Source organism: Lipophrys pholis, assembly GCF_963383615.2.
Source record: "Lipophrys pholis genome assembly, chromosome: 2".
NCBI classification, from domain to species: domain Eukaryota; kingdom Metazoa; phylum Chordata; class Actinopteri; order Blenniiformes; family Blenniidae; genus Lipophrys; species Lipophrys pholis.
Window position 1 is genome coordinate 6,629,549 of NC_137636.1, and position 17,798 is coordinate 6,647,346.

At 40.4% G+C, this 17,798-nt stretch overlaps 1 protein-coding gene across 1 annotated transcript in view; it reads right to left on the reverse strand.

Moving 5' to 3' along the window:
* Positions 1 to 17,798, reverse strand: part of adamtsl5 (ADAMTS like 5) — a 39,396-nt gene that overhangs the window by 3,710 nt on the left and 17,888 nt on the right. Inside the window, exons 4-11 of the mRNA XM_080458170.1 lie at positions 16,252 to 16,312; positions 14,838 to 14,943; positions 13,283 to 13,410; positions 8,308 to 8,431; positions 4,431 to 4,517; positions 3,694 to 3,857; positions 2,621 to 2,825; positions 73 to 192 (exon numbers count right to left, since the gene is read on the reverse strand). Coding sequence (XP_080314296.1) covers positions 73 to 192; positions 2,621 to 2,825; positions 3,694 to 3,857; positions 4,431 to 4,517; positions 8,308 to 8,431; positions 13,283 to 13,410; positions 14,838 to 14,943; positions 16,252 to 16,312 — 995 coding nt within the window. The remainder of the gene's footprint in view (positions 1 to 72; positions 193 to 2,620; positions 2,826 to 3,693; positions 3,858 to 4,430; positions 4,518 to 8,307; positions 8,432 to 13,282; positions 13,411 to 14,837; positions 14,944 to 16,251; positions 16,313 to 17,798) is intronic.

A 17,798-nucleotide genomic window follows, 5' to 3' on the forward strand; every position in this document is an offset into this window, starting at 1 on the left:
TGTGTGTGTGTGTGGTGATGGTTAGTGGGCCTCAGTGTGTTGGTGGACAGTTGGGGAGCGAATTGAACGTACTTCCTGGAGTGAGCTGAGGGAGATGGTTCCTGTGGGTGTCCTCTCGCTCGTGGCGGGGCGGGTTGGGCTTGTGAGGACGCTGAGGTGGAGGCTGGCGTGGAAGCTTCGCATATCTGGAAACTGTAAGTACAATATTGATAATTAGTTGAATTTTGGATGAATCACGTTTTCAACCTGGGTTAAAGCTTCTAATTAAGCAAATTCATGCCAAGAATGGATGGATGGATGGATGGGTGGATGGATGGATAGATGGTCATCAATATACACTATAAGAGTCGCAATAACCTCTAATTTAATTCAAAACTGCAGAACAAAAAAAGCATGTACGAGGTAACAGACTGATCTCAACACATGTTTTTGTTTATAAAAAAAATTGCCAAATTCCAACCCAGGGGTTTCTTGGCCAGAACTTGAAATGATCACCTATGCCCTCATTTATTTCCTATTAGACTACAGTAATTGTAGGATCGACTCCCCATGGAGTAAAATCCAGCTGCATGATTATCAAACTGCACCAATTAAATGACTCACATTACACCCATTTTATGTTCCTTTCACTGGCCCCACAGTGAGTTCAGAATCCAATTTAAGGAACTTGTACTAACATAAAAGAACTAAATGGCCTGGTGCACATTTATAATTATGACATATTCAAATATTATTTATTTAACAGATAACTTAGATGCTCAAATCAGAGCTTGTCTGTATTTTCTGTATTGTAAGTCTTTTAAAGTCATCTTAGTGACTCTCTGTGTGTGACTGTCAGCCTGGTGATGAACTACAGACCCATCAAGGGTGTATCTTGTCTTTTGTGTGTCACCCTGAGCCTGATTTGAGCAAAGCAGATGTTCATAATGGATGGATGGACGTCTTGCTTGAGGATGTGTTTGCAAGTAATAGATGACAGAAGCTGTCTGTACCATCTATGATTCATTCTAATTATTTTCCACTCGTCAGCAGTTGTTCCATTTCTCACTGCAGGACAATTTAGGGACTCCTGCTCTTCAGCTTTGGGTGGCAGGAAATTTACTGGATTTCTCGCCGAGTTCTGGGTCAAACCCTCAATTTTATATTTGGAGAACGATCAGCTCACTGAAAGGTCTGTGATTATAGGACTTCTGCGTTCACTTAGTCATGCACCGACTGCAGACCCACTGAGCTGCCTCAGCCAGGAATAAGCTGTAAAACACAGGCAAGCGTCAGCTCACAGTGATGACATATGAGATAAGAAAAAAAACAAAAACCAAGATGCTCTATTCAAGTGTGAAACATCAGAAGTTTTTCACAACTATAAATAGTGATACATCAGAAAAAGCTACGGTAAAACCTGAATAATTCCTCACACAGACAGAGGTCATCCTCGCCTTGTTATGTTGTTCAAACATCATGAAATGAAAGTTTATTTTGCCACCTAGCAAACCACCAACACTCTTTTTTTCTAGTCAACAAGATTAGAAAAAACACCAGCTAAAAACAAGTTTAGTGAAAGGCTAAATAAATCTATCACAGTGTTGGATGGAGTCAGGCAGAATGTAGGAGTCGTCGGGCTGGACGCAGATTTCTTCACGAACGTCAGCGTTCATCAGGAGGTAAAGAGAGACTGAGCACATGTGTGCTGCAGCTTATCAGTACCGATAAAGCAGCTGCATTCCTCAACAGCAGCAACCAGGCCAGCCAGAAGATAAACTGTTTGAAATGAAAGGCGAGACAAAGACGGCTCCTTTTCACCCCCACTGTCCAAACTGCACCGCAAGTGTTTTCACTCACAGGAGCCGATTCCGAGACTAATTGACATCCAATCCACTGGCCTGTTAGTTAGTGGCACCTGTTAACAACTTTTTGTTTTATTAAAGCAGCCCTGTGACCACGTGAGTGCAGGGATTTTAATTTGATACTTTCAATTTATTTCAAACGTGGACTAATATTGCTAACTACACTGAGGTTACTTTTCTGGTAGGAGAAATTAAAAGGTTCATTGGGAAGGTAGCTCTTTCTTTTTTCAATCATCTCCCTCAGCGTGGTATGTCGTATCCGTATTACTACAGTTTAACTGATTTGATCATTAGGACTGCCTGAAACACTTTGACAGAAAAATTAATAAACTACGGTACAAAACATGTACTTGACCCACAGAAACTTCAGTGATTGTAACTACGTTACTCATTTCATAATAGTAAGTAGTAACTTATTACTATTACAATTACTTCTCATGCCCAAAGGTAGCGGTGTTAAAGTAACACATAACTTTATAATACATTTCTCAGAACACTGCTGCTGTTAGTCATATTCATGGATCCTTTAAAATAGACAAATTGTATCAAGTCAAAGTACTTTGTACAGACCAGTATTTTCTTCATTACTAGTCGACTGCTGAACAAAGTGTGTTATGTAAATACCACATGTAGTTATGGGTCAGAAATGTTAATTTTACATTTCATCCATGCAGTACAGAGAGAGAGATCGATCTCAAGTTGAGATGACAGCTCTAAACCAGCGAACCTCTCGACTCTTTTCTTTTGAAAATAAACTTGAATAAGACGAGTCTTACACCAATATGATCGGGTGGTGCTTGTGGGAGGCCGGGTGGTGGTGGTGGTGGTAGTTGTGGTTGTTGTGATGGGCAGATTCCAGGGGAGGTAGGTAGCAGTGTGGTGAGGTTGACGTGGGGGACTTCTGCCGTGGTACAGGGCGTACTGGTTTGGTGGTAGCCAGTACTCGTACTCGATCCCCGTGTTTCTGTCTGTGGCGAGAACCTGCACACAAAAACCGCAGAGTGAGTGAAAACTATCCTGTCGACAGCAACAGCGATTAAAACAGCTTCTTCCATTTGGAGCTTCCCCATGAGGATCAATGCTTTTCCATTAATTTTCCTTTTGTACAAAAAAAAAAAATCCAGGAAAACAATTGTTTATTTCCTTCATTGTTTCACAAAAACTACATCAACAGTCTTTTAAAGCAAGTCAATAGTTTGCAGCTGTTAAGAAGCAGAGCCCGGTCTGTTTGTGAAATACCTGGAGCTCAAATGGAAGCAATCAAGTATTCACTGAAACATGTTTTTGTCTTATAAACACAACATTTTCCACTTGGCAATGTTTATGTGTTATTAGGTGTAGGAAAAATTATTTGTATTTTTTAGTTTCCATGACAAGTTTTCAATGAAAACATTTGGTGAGCATGACTTAAATAGTTTCACCATCTTTTCTAAAAATAAAAAAAAGCCACTTTAGAGCCTCAATCCTGCACAGATTGAAATTCTTCTGTTAGAACCTCTGATGAGTCCCTTGTTATCAGGCTTTAACCCATGCTTTATAATGATAGTGTATTGGAGGATGATGATATTAAAAACATGCAGGACTGTGACCAGGCGTGCCCACATCTTTAATGTCCAGCCAAAAGCTACATTACAAATTATATAGTGAATGAAAAGGATTACTAATATGTTTGAACTTGTATTATTAATAAAAAACATTAATATGAAACTTTAACATGCAACATGAGACTCAGGTGTGGCAAACAGATTGAACAGATGATGTATCGACTATAATACCAATATTCACAATTATGTTATTTAATTTGATGGATTAAAGGAATAAGCTCCAAACTTTCTGCAGGCATTCTTACCATTAGATGAAGGTCCTCCTTTGTGGGTCCCGGGACCTCAAAACTCTCGTAGGTGTCTGCAGACCGCCGGTACAGCAGCTTTGTCCCGGCTACATTATACTCGCCTGGAACGCTGATTTTCCAGTTACCATTAATAACAAACTGGGATCGCCCGTTCTGCAGTGCTGGGTGGGAGGAAAAAGAAGAGAAGTTTTATTTGACTAAATTATGTAACGATTACTCAGTTTTGTATCGCGACAACTATGGAAACAAATAACTCTCCCTATCGCTGGGTCAGGTTGAGGTGAGGAGCAGAAGTGCCCCAGCAGACTATATATGGCAACTGTTTCTTCTCAGTGCAGGGACAGGGATTTTCCATGACATGGCATGGAAACAAGTACCTTCACCTGCCTTGCCCCAGCGGTCGGATAAAGCCTTTATGAGTGTCCCTTTTTCAAGACCACAGTGTGTGCCATTTCGAAGGCCCGTTTTATTTTGGTCCCATAAACAAGGATGAGAATAGATGCCCTTGGTTATTATGTTGCCTGGAAAAAACACAGAGCTGGTCCAGAAACCAGATGGGACTGCTGAGCCCCTCCAGTCTCCGAGGGAGAGGAAGTGACAGCAAGTGTAGGAAATAACTTTAAAAGTTTAAGACTGCAGGTCTGGAGCCGGAGATAGTCATTAACTTCCTCTGTGTGGAGTTAAAACTGATGTAGACAGTGGGCCAGAGGGTCCTGTGAAGGCATGAATCTTACCCAGATAATTCCGGCTGTTATCGGTCACTCGGATGTGAGTGGCTCCAGCTGGTATCATGGCCACTTCGTTGTATCCAAAAGGACCACCTGACACAAAGAGACAGTCCGTTTAGAAGCCTTGGTTTAAATGTGGGCTTGCTCTAATTTATGTGCTTCCCATAAATGAAGAAAAGGTCAACTCGTTTAACACCAGGGACTGAAACGCTGCTCAAAAAAACATCTTTAATACAAAGAGAAACAAGGGCTTTACATGATGAGCAGTACATGGATTTTAAAAGACTAAACCTCTAATGTTATTTAGCATCTAAATGGAGTTCGAAGTTTCAAAAATGACATTAAAAGGTGCTAATTAGATGCATGCCAATGGAGAGTTGAACTAAAATGTCAAACACAATGAAAAGTTCGACATGCAGCGGAAAATAAAGATCATGTCTTTGTTGAAACGAGGAGCCCCTGGATGAATTTACATGTCGCAGTTACTCACTTTCGTCACAGGGACTCCTACCAAAGACACAACAACTTCCTGAAGGCCCCCTGGGCACAGAAATTAATTGTTTGGTCCTGTCTGACCCCAGACTCCACTGCATGCTCAGAGAACAATAAATGATCATTTAATGTTTTATCGTGTCTTTTAAATTCAATAAGGCACGGCCAATAACAGAGAGACTAGTAGATGTTGTCGTGTATCGAATTCAAGAATGAACAAGATTAAACATTGATGGCTGCGGTTACTGTGCACTAAATGTAGAGATTTCTTTAGTTTGTACAAAGAAATGTTCACATGTTCTGTTTTCCAACTGCTGAGTCGGGTAAAAGGAGAAAGCTTCACGAAAGGAGAAAAAAAAAAAGAAGATTTGGCAGTTTACCTTGGCCAAGAAGTTAAACGTGATAAACGGGGAAAAAATCTTACGGACGAAAAGTACCCCTTAAAAACCTCTGGTTGGACCTCCACCACATTTCTGATACATATGACATAATAAGGAGATACTTAACCCTCCTTGTTGTTCTTAAGTGAGCGCTAGATTCTTAAATAACTTCTTTAGCCTGATAGCTCAGCAGTTCAGAAGTAAAACTGCAGCTGAAACGAATGCCACATTTCCTGCCTTTCCTTAGTACACTTTGGTCAGCCCTAATATCTTCTCTCTGCACCAGACATGTGCAACCTGTAGTCCGGGGGCCACATGTGGCACCACTGTTTCCATTTTCCATGGATCAAATTCAAAAGGGAGGACAAAAGTAATTTCAAACAAATATTGCTGGTAATTACTCAGTAAAAATGTTGTTATGCGTCTGATTGAATGAACTTGATAACAGCCCTGCATAGTGTTTATTGTTGTTTTTTTTCATAAAAGTAATAAAGGTGAAATTCTTGAACATTAAAGCTTAAAGCAGCTTAGTGTGACATTCAAGTCTCTTGATTTTTTTTCTCTACTTTTAAGGAAGAAAGTTTCTGTTGTTTCACATAAATTGAAAATGAAATTTAAAAAACAAACAAAAAACTCTTGTTTCCAACATGATTGACTCAAAAGTAATGCAACAGAGCCACTTTCTAAATGGGAGAGTTCACTATGTCTCAGGCTTCGACTTGCCTGGTGTTAAAAATGCCCTAAACTTTAAATGAAAAAAAAAAATCTCATTTGTTTGTAAAAACTAAAGGATTTTGGTAAGGGGGTACAGCAGATTAACACCAACATGAGTATGTTTTCACACATCTCTAAGCTTTACGGCACAATCTTTGAAACATGTTATTTTACTCTGATGGTTCAAAGACATTACACCGCATTGCACAAAAGAACTGCTGCAGGCTAATAGTCTACACTTTGCACTTTATAATCAGGGTTAATCTCTGAATAGTGCACTAAACACCATTTAACAGCAACCAGTGATAGGGTATCACGAACAAGCCTGAATTATTACTGAGATAATCTTGTTCTCTTGAGTATGTGGATTACTTCACACCGCTGTTGCAATGCTTGGATTGTATGTCATTAGAGCTCAGTCGGAATCTGAATGTCAGTAATGTTTGACTGTGATGGATGGTTTACCGCGCTGATTTACAAGCGCCAAGACAGACAACTTATGGATGACATGAAACCACAGCTAATCGTTAGAGTGATATTTCACGTTGTGAGCCGGGGCAGAACGAGTCAGGGGCAACTCTATGGTTCCCCTGCTGTTGTGGAGTGAAAAGTGGCCACAGAATGAACTCCATTTATCAAGGCCTCTGTAGATCGTTTCACTCCGGTTGCTCCTGCTTACCCACTCCAGAGTGAAACTATGCACAAGGTTCATCTGCGGGGCTTTCTATAAGAACATGTGGAGTCGGGACTGAGGAAATGTCTGAGTTGAAAGCAGGCAGCGATGAGCTTGAGGCCAGTCTGACCTTGGGAGGAGGTTTTTCTTCCCGTTGCCCTTCATCACTTCTCCGCCTGCTGGGAAATACAGCTGCAGGAGGAGAGAAAACCTCCCAAGGCTGCCGAGTCGCCCAAACAAAGCAGCCATTATCAGGCTGTTTTCTTCTTGCTCAATCTGAGCCAATTATGTCTCAGTGATCCATCTGTCAGCTCCGCCCTGTCGCCACACAGCGCTGTCTGAGGACGCTACTGTTACAGTCCACTCTCGGGCCAAATCGCATGGCAGAGGTGTCGAGTACTCCCTCTCAGTGTGTTTCCACGATGTGTTAAATCTTGTCATTAAATCAAAAGAGGGTGAACTTGACAAGGCTCTGGGCCTTCATATGTACAGGACATTGAATTTTGTCACGTGAAATGCTGCGTAAAAGGGTTCAGTTGTCTAAATACTGAAGGCACAGTTAATCATAATTCAAACAAAGCCCATCAGACGACAGTTGCGATTTCATTTTCTCATCCATATGAACTGCTCTTTGCACTTGGCATCCATTGTAATCCTTAGAACTCTGATCTGGGATTTTCCAGTCAGAATCTTTACTCATTATTAGGGAATTTGAGCCGAGTTTAAATGATACCAAAACATTTTAGTTTGACCTTACTAATGATTTGCTGTCACACTATATTGTTTTTGTAATTTGAGATGATTTTCATTACATTTAAGTTACATTAATTTCCTAAATCTCTTTTGGAAAAAATGTCTTTATAAGATGTCAATATCAGTTTTACCTCAATTGTTTTCTTTTATGTCATAATTTCATCCCAGAATTGATAAGAAAAGGGCATGCTGGGATATCTGAATAGAATAAGATAGCAGAGTGGCATTTGATATTGAAATGTATTCTTGCATTATTGTTGCAGAATCAGTTTGCATGGATCCTTATTTATATACATGTTATGTTTAAATGTCTTCACCAGGCGAATACTAAATGTTCACTTTGGTTTCTTTCAGTTTACTTCAAAGTAAAATTGCTTAAGCAACATGTGCAGTGGCCTACTAAGAGCTCAATAACCTGTTCTTTATTTTTTGTTTCAAATAGGGCATTTATATACAAAACAAAGGAAATTCTGCAGGCTTTCTTCCCGGCATGCCATCAGACCCCCACATTAGCCTCTCAACCGTAGGTAAGAGTGAAGGTAGAAAATGCTTTGCTGGCATGGCGCCAGAATGGCCTGAAGAGCTCTGTGTTCTTCCTGAAACGTTAACAACTGTAATTTTGGACCTGTTGTTGGCTGAGTTTCCACCTGGAAGGCAGCCAATCGCTTTTGTTTGGCAAAACTGTGACTGTGGTTAATGTTCACTTTATCAGCGAGCAATCATGTCCTGACTGAGCTCCAATAACTAATAACATTTGGGTGAGAAAGCACGGAGGCTGCCTGAAATTATTACTACATCGTGTTGGTCTGAAACTGCTGCAATTCGTTCCCTGCAGGGAAGAATATAATGACTGAGTGTGAGTGTGTCCTACCTGCATCGACACCGTTGCTCTGGTACACACTCTTGTGGTGCAGGCAGGTGGAGTTGTGCCCTCCACACACCATGCAGGCGTCTTCCTGCTGCGTTGAACCCAAGATGGAGTCACAGCCAGGGGTCTGTGTGACACACAATTGGACAAAACTGTTTAATAAATGGTGGTTCAGTCTGCTAAAAGGCTCATCACCTTTCCTTTTACTTTGGCTTTTCAATACAGTCACCATCTATTGTGAGGCCTCAATGTAATTCCCTCTCCCTTCTCTTATTTGCCTCTCTCTCTAATCGTCCCCTCTTGCAAACATTTACTCAGGAAGAAAACAGAACATCCGAGTCTCGAGAGGGAAGGACTGGTTGAAGAGTACTCTCTGTAAACGTAAGACTGCCAAAGCAAAGAGCACAGAGGATGAACTGGATGTTTTATGGTGTGTGGACAAGCTCGTTGCTATATAGATTACAGTGGCCGCTTTCTTCTACGCACTTCATCACGCTCTCTGCAGATCGGACCAATCAAAGGGGAGGTTACCAGGCAGGAGAGCAACAATCTGAGGGGAACTTATAATCAGGCTCCAAAGCCCCTTAAAAAACAAAACACTGCGAGCATCTGTGTGTGCACAACAGGAAATGAATGCTCTGTGACAAGGTAGCAGAGTGCATGAGGGCCCCACTAAGGGAGCGACCACAGTCCTGCAAAAACACTCCAGCAGGCAAAGTCATCGGTGCTGATATTACTGAGAGAGTGCTGAAATGAACTTGACGAGAAAAAAATCTTCACTGTTGCACAGCTTCCACTCTAATCACACACATCAATATTACCTTATATTGCTTCATGTGTTTTTTTTCTTTCAGGGATCATGACAGAAATGTAGCACGTCATCCTGTTAGCATAGTGAGCAACATCACAGAATCAAGAATGTGGCACATTTGTTTGCTCTCTATTTTACATCAGTTATCCTCTATAATGGGGCCTGGAGCCAATCTAATGTTGTTGAATCAAAACTATAGACAACTGGTGAGGTTTATTATATTTCAAACTTGTTATTGAGTAACGTTTTCTTTATACACAACTGCCAGCATCTGCCATGTGTCTCTATCTCAATCATCACAACAAGGGAGAGTCTTTTCTAACGTTTAGTCCATTTTCCATGACATACCTTGGTGTAGATCGAGCTGGCTACATTTGGCTCGTTTACCCAAATGATGGCATGAAAAGATACATACATTCTCATATCCAGAGATTTCAGATGAAAAATGTTAAGTAGGTGTGTACTGCTTAAGTATTAGCCTTTCAGACTGACCCCCCCCCCCCCCCCCCCCCCCCAAAAAAATGCTTGAATCAGAAAAACAAATCCTCAAAATAATATTTCCATGTGCACTAATGCTCTGCATCCAAACCAGCCATGTGCTCTGCAGCATGATCTCAATTTCTGACTTACAATCTTCAAACCAGCTGCAGGCTGCATCTGCTTCCTGTTTCAGGCTCTCTGACCTCGACTCGCTCTGGTCCTTGGCCCATAAATCTACTTATTTACACTACCGGGGCTACGTGTGAGCATGCACGCGCGCACACACACACACACACACACACACACACACACACACACACACACACACACACACACACACACACACACACACACACACGCACGCACGAGGGCATAAGTAAACACAGACACCCGTTAATCCTCAGTCAGCCAAGTGAAAATAGCCACAACTTTAACTTTTCCCTCAACGAGCAGATGTCTTGACATCACCATGGCTTAATGCTGCATGCGCCGACGGACCCTGAGGGATACACTTTAACTTCCCACCATGTCCATCTGCGTGAGGGTGAGAGGGATGAGCAGTGGACAGGCTATATGTGGGTCTGTGGACTGTGTGCACTGCAGAGTAGTAATGCCAGATGAAGGTTCCAGTCCACACTGATGAGTGCACTCTGGCCCTAACACGCAGCATGGAGTTCACTTCTCCAGAGAGCTCCAGTCACAGTGGTCAACATCACTTATACCTCAACAGAGCCGGACTGAGGAGAAGAAAGAGAGTGTGAGAAAATGAGAAAGAAACATTGGGCTTCATCCAAGTTCATTTGGAAATTTATGCCGAATCAGTGGAGTTGTGAAATGGGAGGAGCGCTCTCAAATGGCCCAGGTCCTGTTAAACTACCAATAGTAAGTTAACGGCAGACACATAAAACATGATGAATGGCTTTCACTTTGACTTTATTTGTACAAGTGATTGTACAAGTTTTCATTTTCAAGAGAACCCTGTTCAAACATAAGCTTGGGTAACACAAGTGACAAACAGAATACAAGTACAAGGACATATAGGGGTGACGGCTCATGGTGTTTACCATCAGATGATTAAAAACAACACCAAGAGCCTTTAGACATGCTGTGGAGATTTTTCAATCGGACAACACAATCACCCAGGTTAATCTGATTATACAGTTTCAGGTTTCTGTTGGAGTTGATTCCAGGTTGATGATGTAAATGAAATATGTTTATTTTAATTCTGTATGAACTGAGGGAACACAGAGAGTGATGACATCCTGTGTGCACTGTAACACTGGAAACAGAAAACGAGATAAAGGAAAAAGTGTTTCTACTTAGGACATGTTTGGCAGATAGTGTGCGAGAAGTTGTTTCAGAAGAGGACTTGCTAAACAAAGAAGCAAATGTATATTAAAACATTTAAGTATCTCCACTTTATCTGTGACATCAACAGATAAGAGAGAAGTTTTAACGGAGAGGGATTTTACAGTTTGCCAGTATCTCTGAGGCGTATTCGTATGATCTCTAGTCTGAGATGGATAGTAAACATATGTAGTGGCAGTACAGAGACTCCAGAGTTGACAGAAATGTAGTCAGTCAGTGTCAGAGTCTGTCTTTTTTTTACTAAAGCCCAGAACTGGTTTCTTCAGTGTAATAAACTATAAACCAGAAGTTATCTTCTCCCTTCATCCTGAACTGGTGTATGGGAACACGTCTATCAATAAAGTAGCCGAAACTATCATAAAACTAATATCCATTCCAGGTCAACAACATCTATTGACAAAATACGACCCCAATTAACATGTAATAAACCGTGAAGACAAGCCTGCACACTGAAGAGCTTGAGGTGCTTTTTCAGCACAATGCAGGGCTTTGTGCGAGGGTTTGTTTTGTATCACACAACACAGTGATCACGAGATTGTAGGAAAGACCATTGAAGCTGAGTATTTATGTGATGTGGTGTATTTGCAATTGAAAGATCAATAAGACTTGATTTGGAGAGGCAATTAGTGTTTGTGTAAGATTCAGGGCTGAGTCAGGTTAAGAGACAAACGATGAGCATAGAAATCATTTGACAGAGGTGAGAGAGACAGGCTCAGAGAATTTCTTTGAGAGATCAACGCTCAGAGCCTGAATTTCAAGCTGCCTTGTGATTGAACTTAAGAACAAGATCTGTGCAGCAAGACAAGATTCAACGTAAATGTCTACACCACCGCCTTTTATAACTATAGACTCTACTACTGGATAGGTATTTATTATTTATGGATTTAGAGAGCCAAGTCTCGGAAATGACTATTAAATCAGCACTTGCTGACTCTACAAAAATTCTCATCATATCCATCTTTGGTAAGATACTACGAGCTAATATATGTAAAATGTGCAATTCAGACATGTCGTGAAAACTTTGTTTGGGTACAGACAGCATGACAATCAAACACCTTCCTAATTTTGGACACAGAAAGAACAACACGGAAACTGAATCAACCTCGAAAAGGGCTTATTATAGCAAAGACCCCCTGAGAAACAGTAATTATCCATGATTGACAGGCAGAAGACAGGTCTGACAACAAACTATGAAAAAACACATGATGCCCAGGGTTCCAGGGAGATGCCACACCACCTACTGTGACTGAAGAAAAGCTAACTAAGTCTTTAAACGGCAATATTGTGAAACATTGACACTGATCCTGTTTACGCACAGCTTGTGGCATCGATGAGAGTGGCGACGACAAACTGTTTTGTCTCTTTGCTTTGGCAACATATCCGCTATTGCCAGTCAGTGACCCTGACCGACGCAATTCACTTTAAGATAGGCAAAAGTCTGAAAAATGGTGACAACATAATTGATTATGTGCAATGCACACATTAAAGTTCTGCTCCTTCACTGTTTTTAATAGTTTAAAGACTCGCCCCCTGATAGCATTCACAACCTGAGAAACAATTCTGGAGGACTGAACAGCCCGGTAACTTCTACAGAGTTTAGCTAAACATTGAAATCTGTCCTGGATGTGGGACCAACATGGTTCTCCAGGATGTGGCCTTAATAAATAGTCACACATTCACTTGTGCTCTGATTTCCTCCCACTATGGAAATGTGAAACAAAAAGCTGCTAACAATCCTCTTCAATATTTGGGTTTTCTCCTGCTGTGGCTTCATTTTCATTAGTAGTCAAACACGGTATTGTGGTTCGTGGTTCGTGGCTCTGTCTCATCCTGCAGCCTGTTGAGGCTCTGAGCCTCATTTACTCTCTGATGGACGTGCTCCGCTCATCTAATGAAGTATCTACTTGTGTTGTGAGGTTTCTGCAGCGACTCACCTATCACATCAGAGGAGTCCACATCAGAGATATCGAATCAGATGATGTCTGCTGCATCTGCTTGTTGCTAGTTTATCCAAGCTGTGTCGTTGCATTTTTTTGTCATTTTTATTTGTTCACGAATCTGCTTTCTTTCAAGAAGTGCTCACATCCAGATTATAGAGCATCTTCCTCTTTCATCAGCATGTATGTAGATGTGCATGAGTGATTGTGTTGGCTCTGTGAAGGGCTGGCTAACCCAGTCAGGTGGGACTGGCTATAGCAGGATACAAATGAGTGATGTATGAACCATGCCACAAAATTAATGCTAATGTTGATTATATAGTGACTTTTTTCAAATATAAAACCACACCTTTGAATACATTTATTTTTTGTGTGTGCTTACCAGACAGCGTCCGTTGACACACACCGCCCCCGGCTCCTTGTCGCAGGCCGTCCCGTCGAGCACTCGGCCAAAGTTATAGTAGAAGTTGTGACCCAAAGCCAGGCAGCTGAGTTCACAGGGGTTAGAGCCTGGCAGGAAAGATCTCAAGTCAGTGGCTCATCAGTTTATTGGGAGTAAATAAGCGAGGCAAGAAGATACAGAGGGAGCTGTGTGGACAACAAAAAGGCAGAAGATGAAGAGAAAGGTCACAAGGAGAAAACACAAAACAGTGTTTCCTCGACATTCATTTAGGAATGGCGGGCCGCCATCCTCGGTGCCGCTCCTTCAAATTCTCTCTTTTTGTTTTTTGTTTTCTTTAATTGATGCAAATACACCGCCGCTGCACGTCCCAACCGAGAGACCTGTGCTGAGCTGGGTACTTGTGAGCATAGACATAACAAAGAGTAGACGCTGCATTGGCTGCTGCGGAGCAGGAAATATGGCGGCCATCTTGGTCCAGTGGTCAAACTTGTAAACACAAACTGCAGCAGCAGAGAATCCAAGATGTGTGTGTGTGTGTGTGTGTGTGTGTGTGGGTGTGGGTGTGTGTTACAAATTACCTATCATATATCACAAGTCAGAACATTATATTGTTGTTTTGGCCACTATGAACATTAAAGTACGCCAAATTATAGTGACAGTTTCATCACGTAAACTGTGCGCCACAACAAAACAAAACTTGTAAGTGTACCTTTAAAGGTTATCATAGCAATATTTGTCCAGTCCAGACCACTCAAGATGAAACTGGACTGTATGTGGCCCAGAAGTTAAATTTTATTTTGTTTTTTATTTTGTTTACCTCTTTGTATATGTTATTTTCATGTAACTGAACCAATATAAAGATGTATACAGTATATATACTGTATACATCTTTATATTGGTTCAGTTATGTGGTTTTAAATAGGTATGTTTCTTCCATAACATATGGTGTTTGGTTCCTTCAATATAAACTGGTCCTACAATTTATGTCACAATGTAGTATTTATTAGTCCACAATACACAAACTTTTTTTTTGCTCAATTTATTTATTTTTATTTTAGATTTACTTGATGTTATTTTATGATTTTATATTAATAACCCCCCAAAATATTTCACCAACACTGATTGCTGCCCAAATGCTTCAAATACTTTAACCCCCCCCCGCAAACCTTAATCTTTAAATCTTTTTTCTGCACTTTTTCATTCTTCATCACATGCTAATTTTTGAACAAATTTAAATCACAGTTGATATTTTTTCTAAGCAGTATTGGGCAATGATGTTACACTATGTGTGCACGTGTATCAATATGAAATGCATGTATGTTTTATTTTACAGTGGAATATATATAGTGAGCTCAATATTATATTAATTACTACTACAACTATGTTTACTTTGGTGGATAGACTTTTTTGTTCAAATGGAGTGCAAAAAAAAATTGCCTAAAGAAAAAAATGTGTCACTAAGTCAGTAGGTGTGACAACCCTGTAGGTTTAGACAACATAATTTAAATATTGACTGATGATTCATCTCACTAACCGCTATGGAAGGTGGTCCATCTGAAGGAGTTTCCGCCCATCAGCGGTCGGTCATTAAAGGCAGCACATTGCATCTCTCGGAAATCTTCCGAGCCAGACGGACAGTCCTGCACACACACAAGACATAGACTATTGAGATGCTAACGAACTGACAAACTATCTAAATAAAATATATCTTATAATAAAGATTTGGATCACTAATGTGTGACTGCCTTTAGCGTTTACACAATAAATGACCCCCCCCTCAGAGGAACTCACTTATCTCAGTTCAACCCATTTTTGTTTCCATGATTTGTTGAATTCAACATAAACACAGACGCAGCAGTGATTGGCAATGAGGAGAAAAGTCAGGATTCTTCACCATTCACTCGAAGGCTTAAGCATTAACACTCATTCAAACTTGCTGAAACACGCTGCAACACAGCAGTGTGATGTTCCTTAAAATGTAATGGTTCCACTATGACTGGTTCAACACATACAAACATTTGTTTCCCAATTGGGACTTGATTTTTGTCTTAACAGTGACATGAATTCCCATAATGCCCCTCCGCAATCAGGCAGAAGACCCAACCCTTATAGAGGACCAGAGATACACACCGCGCGCGTGAGTCAGTGTGATGTCCTTCAAAGGGCACTGCATTGACTCCCATCTTACATTAAATTCCTGCATATTTAATCCAGCGCCAACTAAAATTACAAAAAGACCAATCATTATATTACAATAACCTCACCTGATAACAATTCAAGGTTTGTTCCCATTAGCATTGGGCAAAATATCCCCACGTTGGGCAAAATATTAGAATTAAGCCAAACACAAGTGGGCTTTAATATTGGCCTTTAAATTGTAGAAAGTGTCTCATCGTGGTTTTCTTCAACATGTTCAGGTTTGATTTGACATTCCCAAGAGCCGATAAATCGTAGTGCTCCCCTGTGAACTCTTAAAGGGGCCCAGACCACACGTTGGAAACCACTAATTTGACCTTGCAATGTGCTTATATGAAAAACGTAAGAACTTTCTTTATGGGGGACCTTCATTGGGGCTAGTATAGAAAAACAAGGCCTCATTGTTAAATCTCAGCTAGAATTGGTATTTATCTCACCCTAACTAAATTTTTTAAAGATTTTATTAAAACAAAGCCTCACACTGACATCTTTACACATCTGACACACAGTTGTCAACCTCACAGCCGGCGCTAATACAATAGCAGAAGTGAAATCCCACAGAGCGATACAGAACGGTGCAGTGACTCAGGTTAATATGTGAGTGAATTTCCAGCTCACACCCTGAAGCCCTCGGCTGCGGCTACATGCCTCCACGACTAAGTCATAGAGCAAACATCAGTCATTGTTCACAACTGTTTGCATTGAAAATCTTTTTTTTATATACAATGTGAAAAACTTTGTGCTGATATAACCTTGGTGTTGCAGATCTTGTATTGTCTTGGATCTCCTGCACATGGTCCACCAACGGGGTTCCTGAGCCAGAGAAAAAAAAAGATTTATGGAGTTAAGCGAAGTCAACAGGTAGTTCCTTAAAACTGCTAAATTGAGCGAAATTGGACTTAAAATGTAAGATTCATTATTTAAAGTTTATTTTATATAACTACACAATGTGTTGAGATGCAGCAGGAAAACTGATCCAAACAAGCCGTTTTTGACAGTTTTTCAATTTATAATTTCCAAATATGAACAGATTTGATGAATTCCCTCATTTCAGTAGCCTTTGAATGGGATTAATCAGATTTATCTATTGAAGCCAACAATGCTCAATAAGTCATTAAAGCTGCACGCAGCGTTGAACAGATTTTTTTTCTTTCATGAAAAATAAGTGGACTGATGTACAGAAGAAATGCTCGGCTGAATTAATTAGAAGTGTGCTCATTGTCAGTCTAAATGATGAATTGTCTCAATATCTGTAGGATATTACTGTTACTGTCTCAGCTTATTACTGCGTCTTTATGTATAATATGATAAAATTGAGTGAGAAATGTGGCCTTGATGACAAGATAGAGATTTTGTTTTAAGTTTTACTCAACATCCTCTCCCACTCTAACTAAGTGTCACTCCACTTTGGCTCAGCACATCCACTCCCATGATAAACTCCAAAAACGAAAGCGAAATTTGAAGGCTCACAGGTAGGGTTGCCAACTCCATGAAAAAAAAAATACAGAACACCTCACTGGCAGGGCTGGCCGACCCGATTACCTTCACCCTTCCTGGCGTAGTGACTTTTTTTTTAGCTCTTTCTTTCTGTGTGAAACGATGTTTTAACTATTTGACTTAAACCTGAATTTAAGTAGATGCATGTTATTTGTGATATGAACACACTGAAAACAAATTATTATTTAGCCTTTTTTTATTGCAAAATAACAAAATTAACAAAATAAAATCAGGATCTTTCTTAAATAGAAACCTGTATTTCTTCATTGAATAAAAATGAATACATATTTCTTTAACAGAACTCTGTCTGGCTTGAATTGCAACAGAATAAATAAAAATCTAATTAAGATGGTATGAATTAACAGAAAGCAATAGGAAGCACAACATTCCTCTAATAATGCTCATTTAGTCCAATAAGACAAATGCAAACAGAAAGTCTGTGGAATAGTTATAAACATAAAATATTTGTCCATCAAAGGGAATGTAGGTTGAGGGTCAGTTAAAAAAAAAAAGATTCAACTCATAAACTGAAAAGCGGAATGCTACATAATGTGCAGAGAGTCTATTTTTTCTCGTTTGCATTTCTTTTGAGCTCTCGCTGCAGTCAGGAGCAGTTTGTCTCTCAGTGCTACAAAGTAAAACTCTGATCATCTACTATATTAGCATCGACTAGAATTTTACATTGGCATCTACTGTTGTGGTCTTTCGTTTTTCAACAATCCGATAGTGGTTGCGGGCTTCCGACCCGTTCCTTGGTCGTCCTACAACCGTGCACAAAGCCCGACCGTTTTGAGCCGCGACC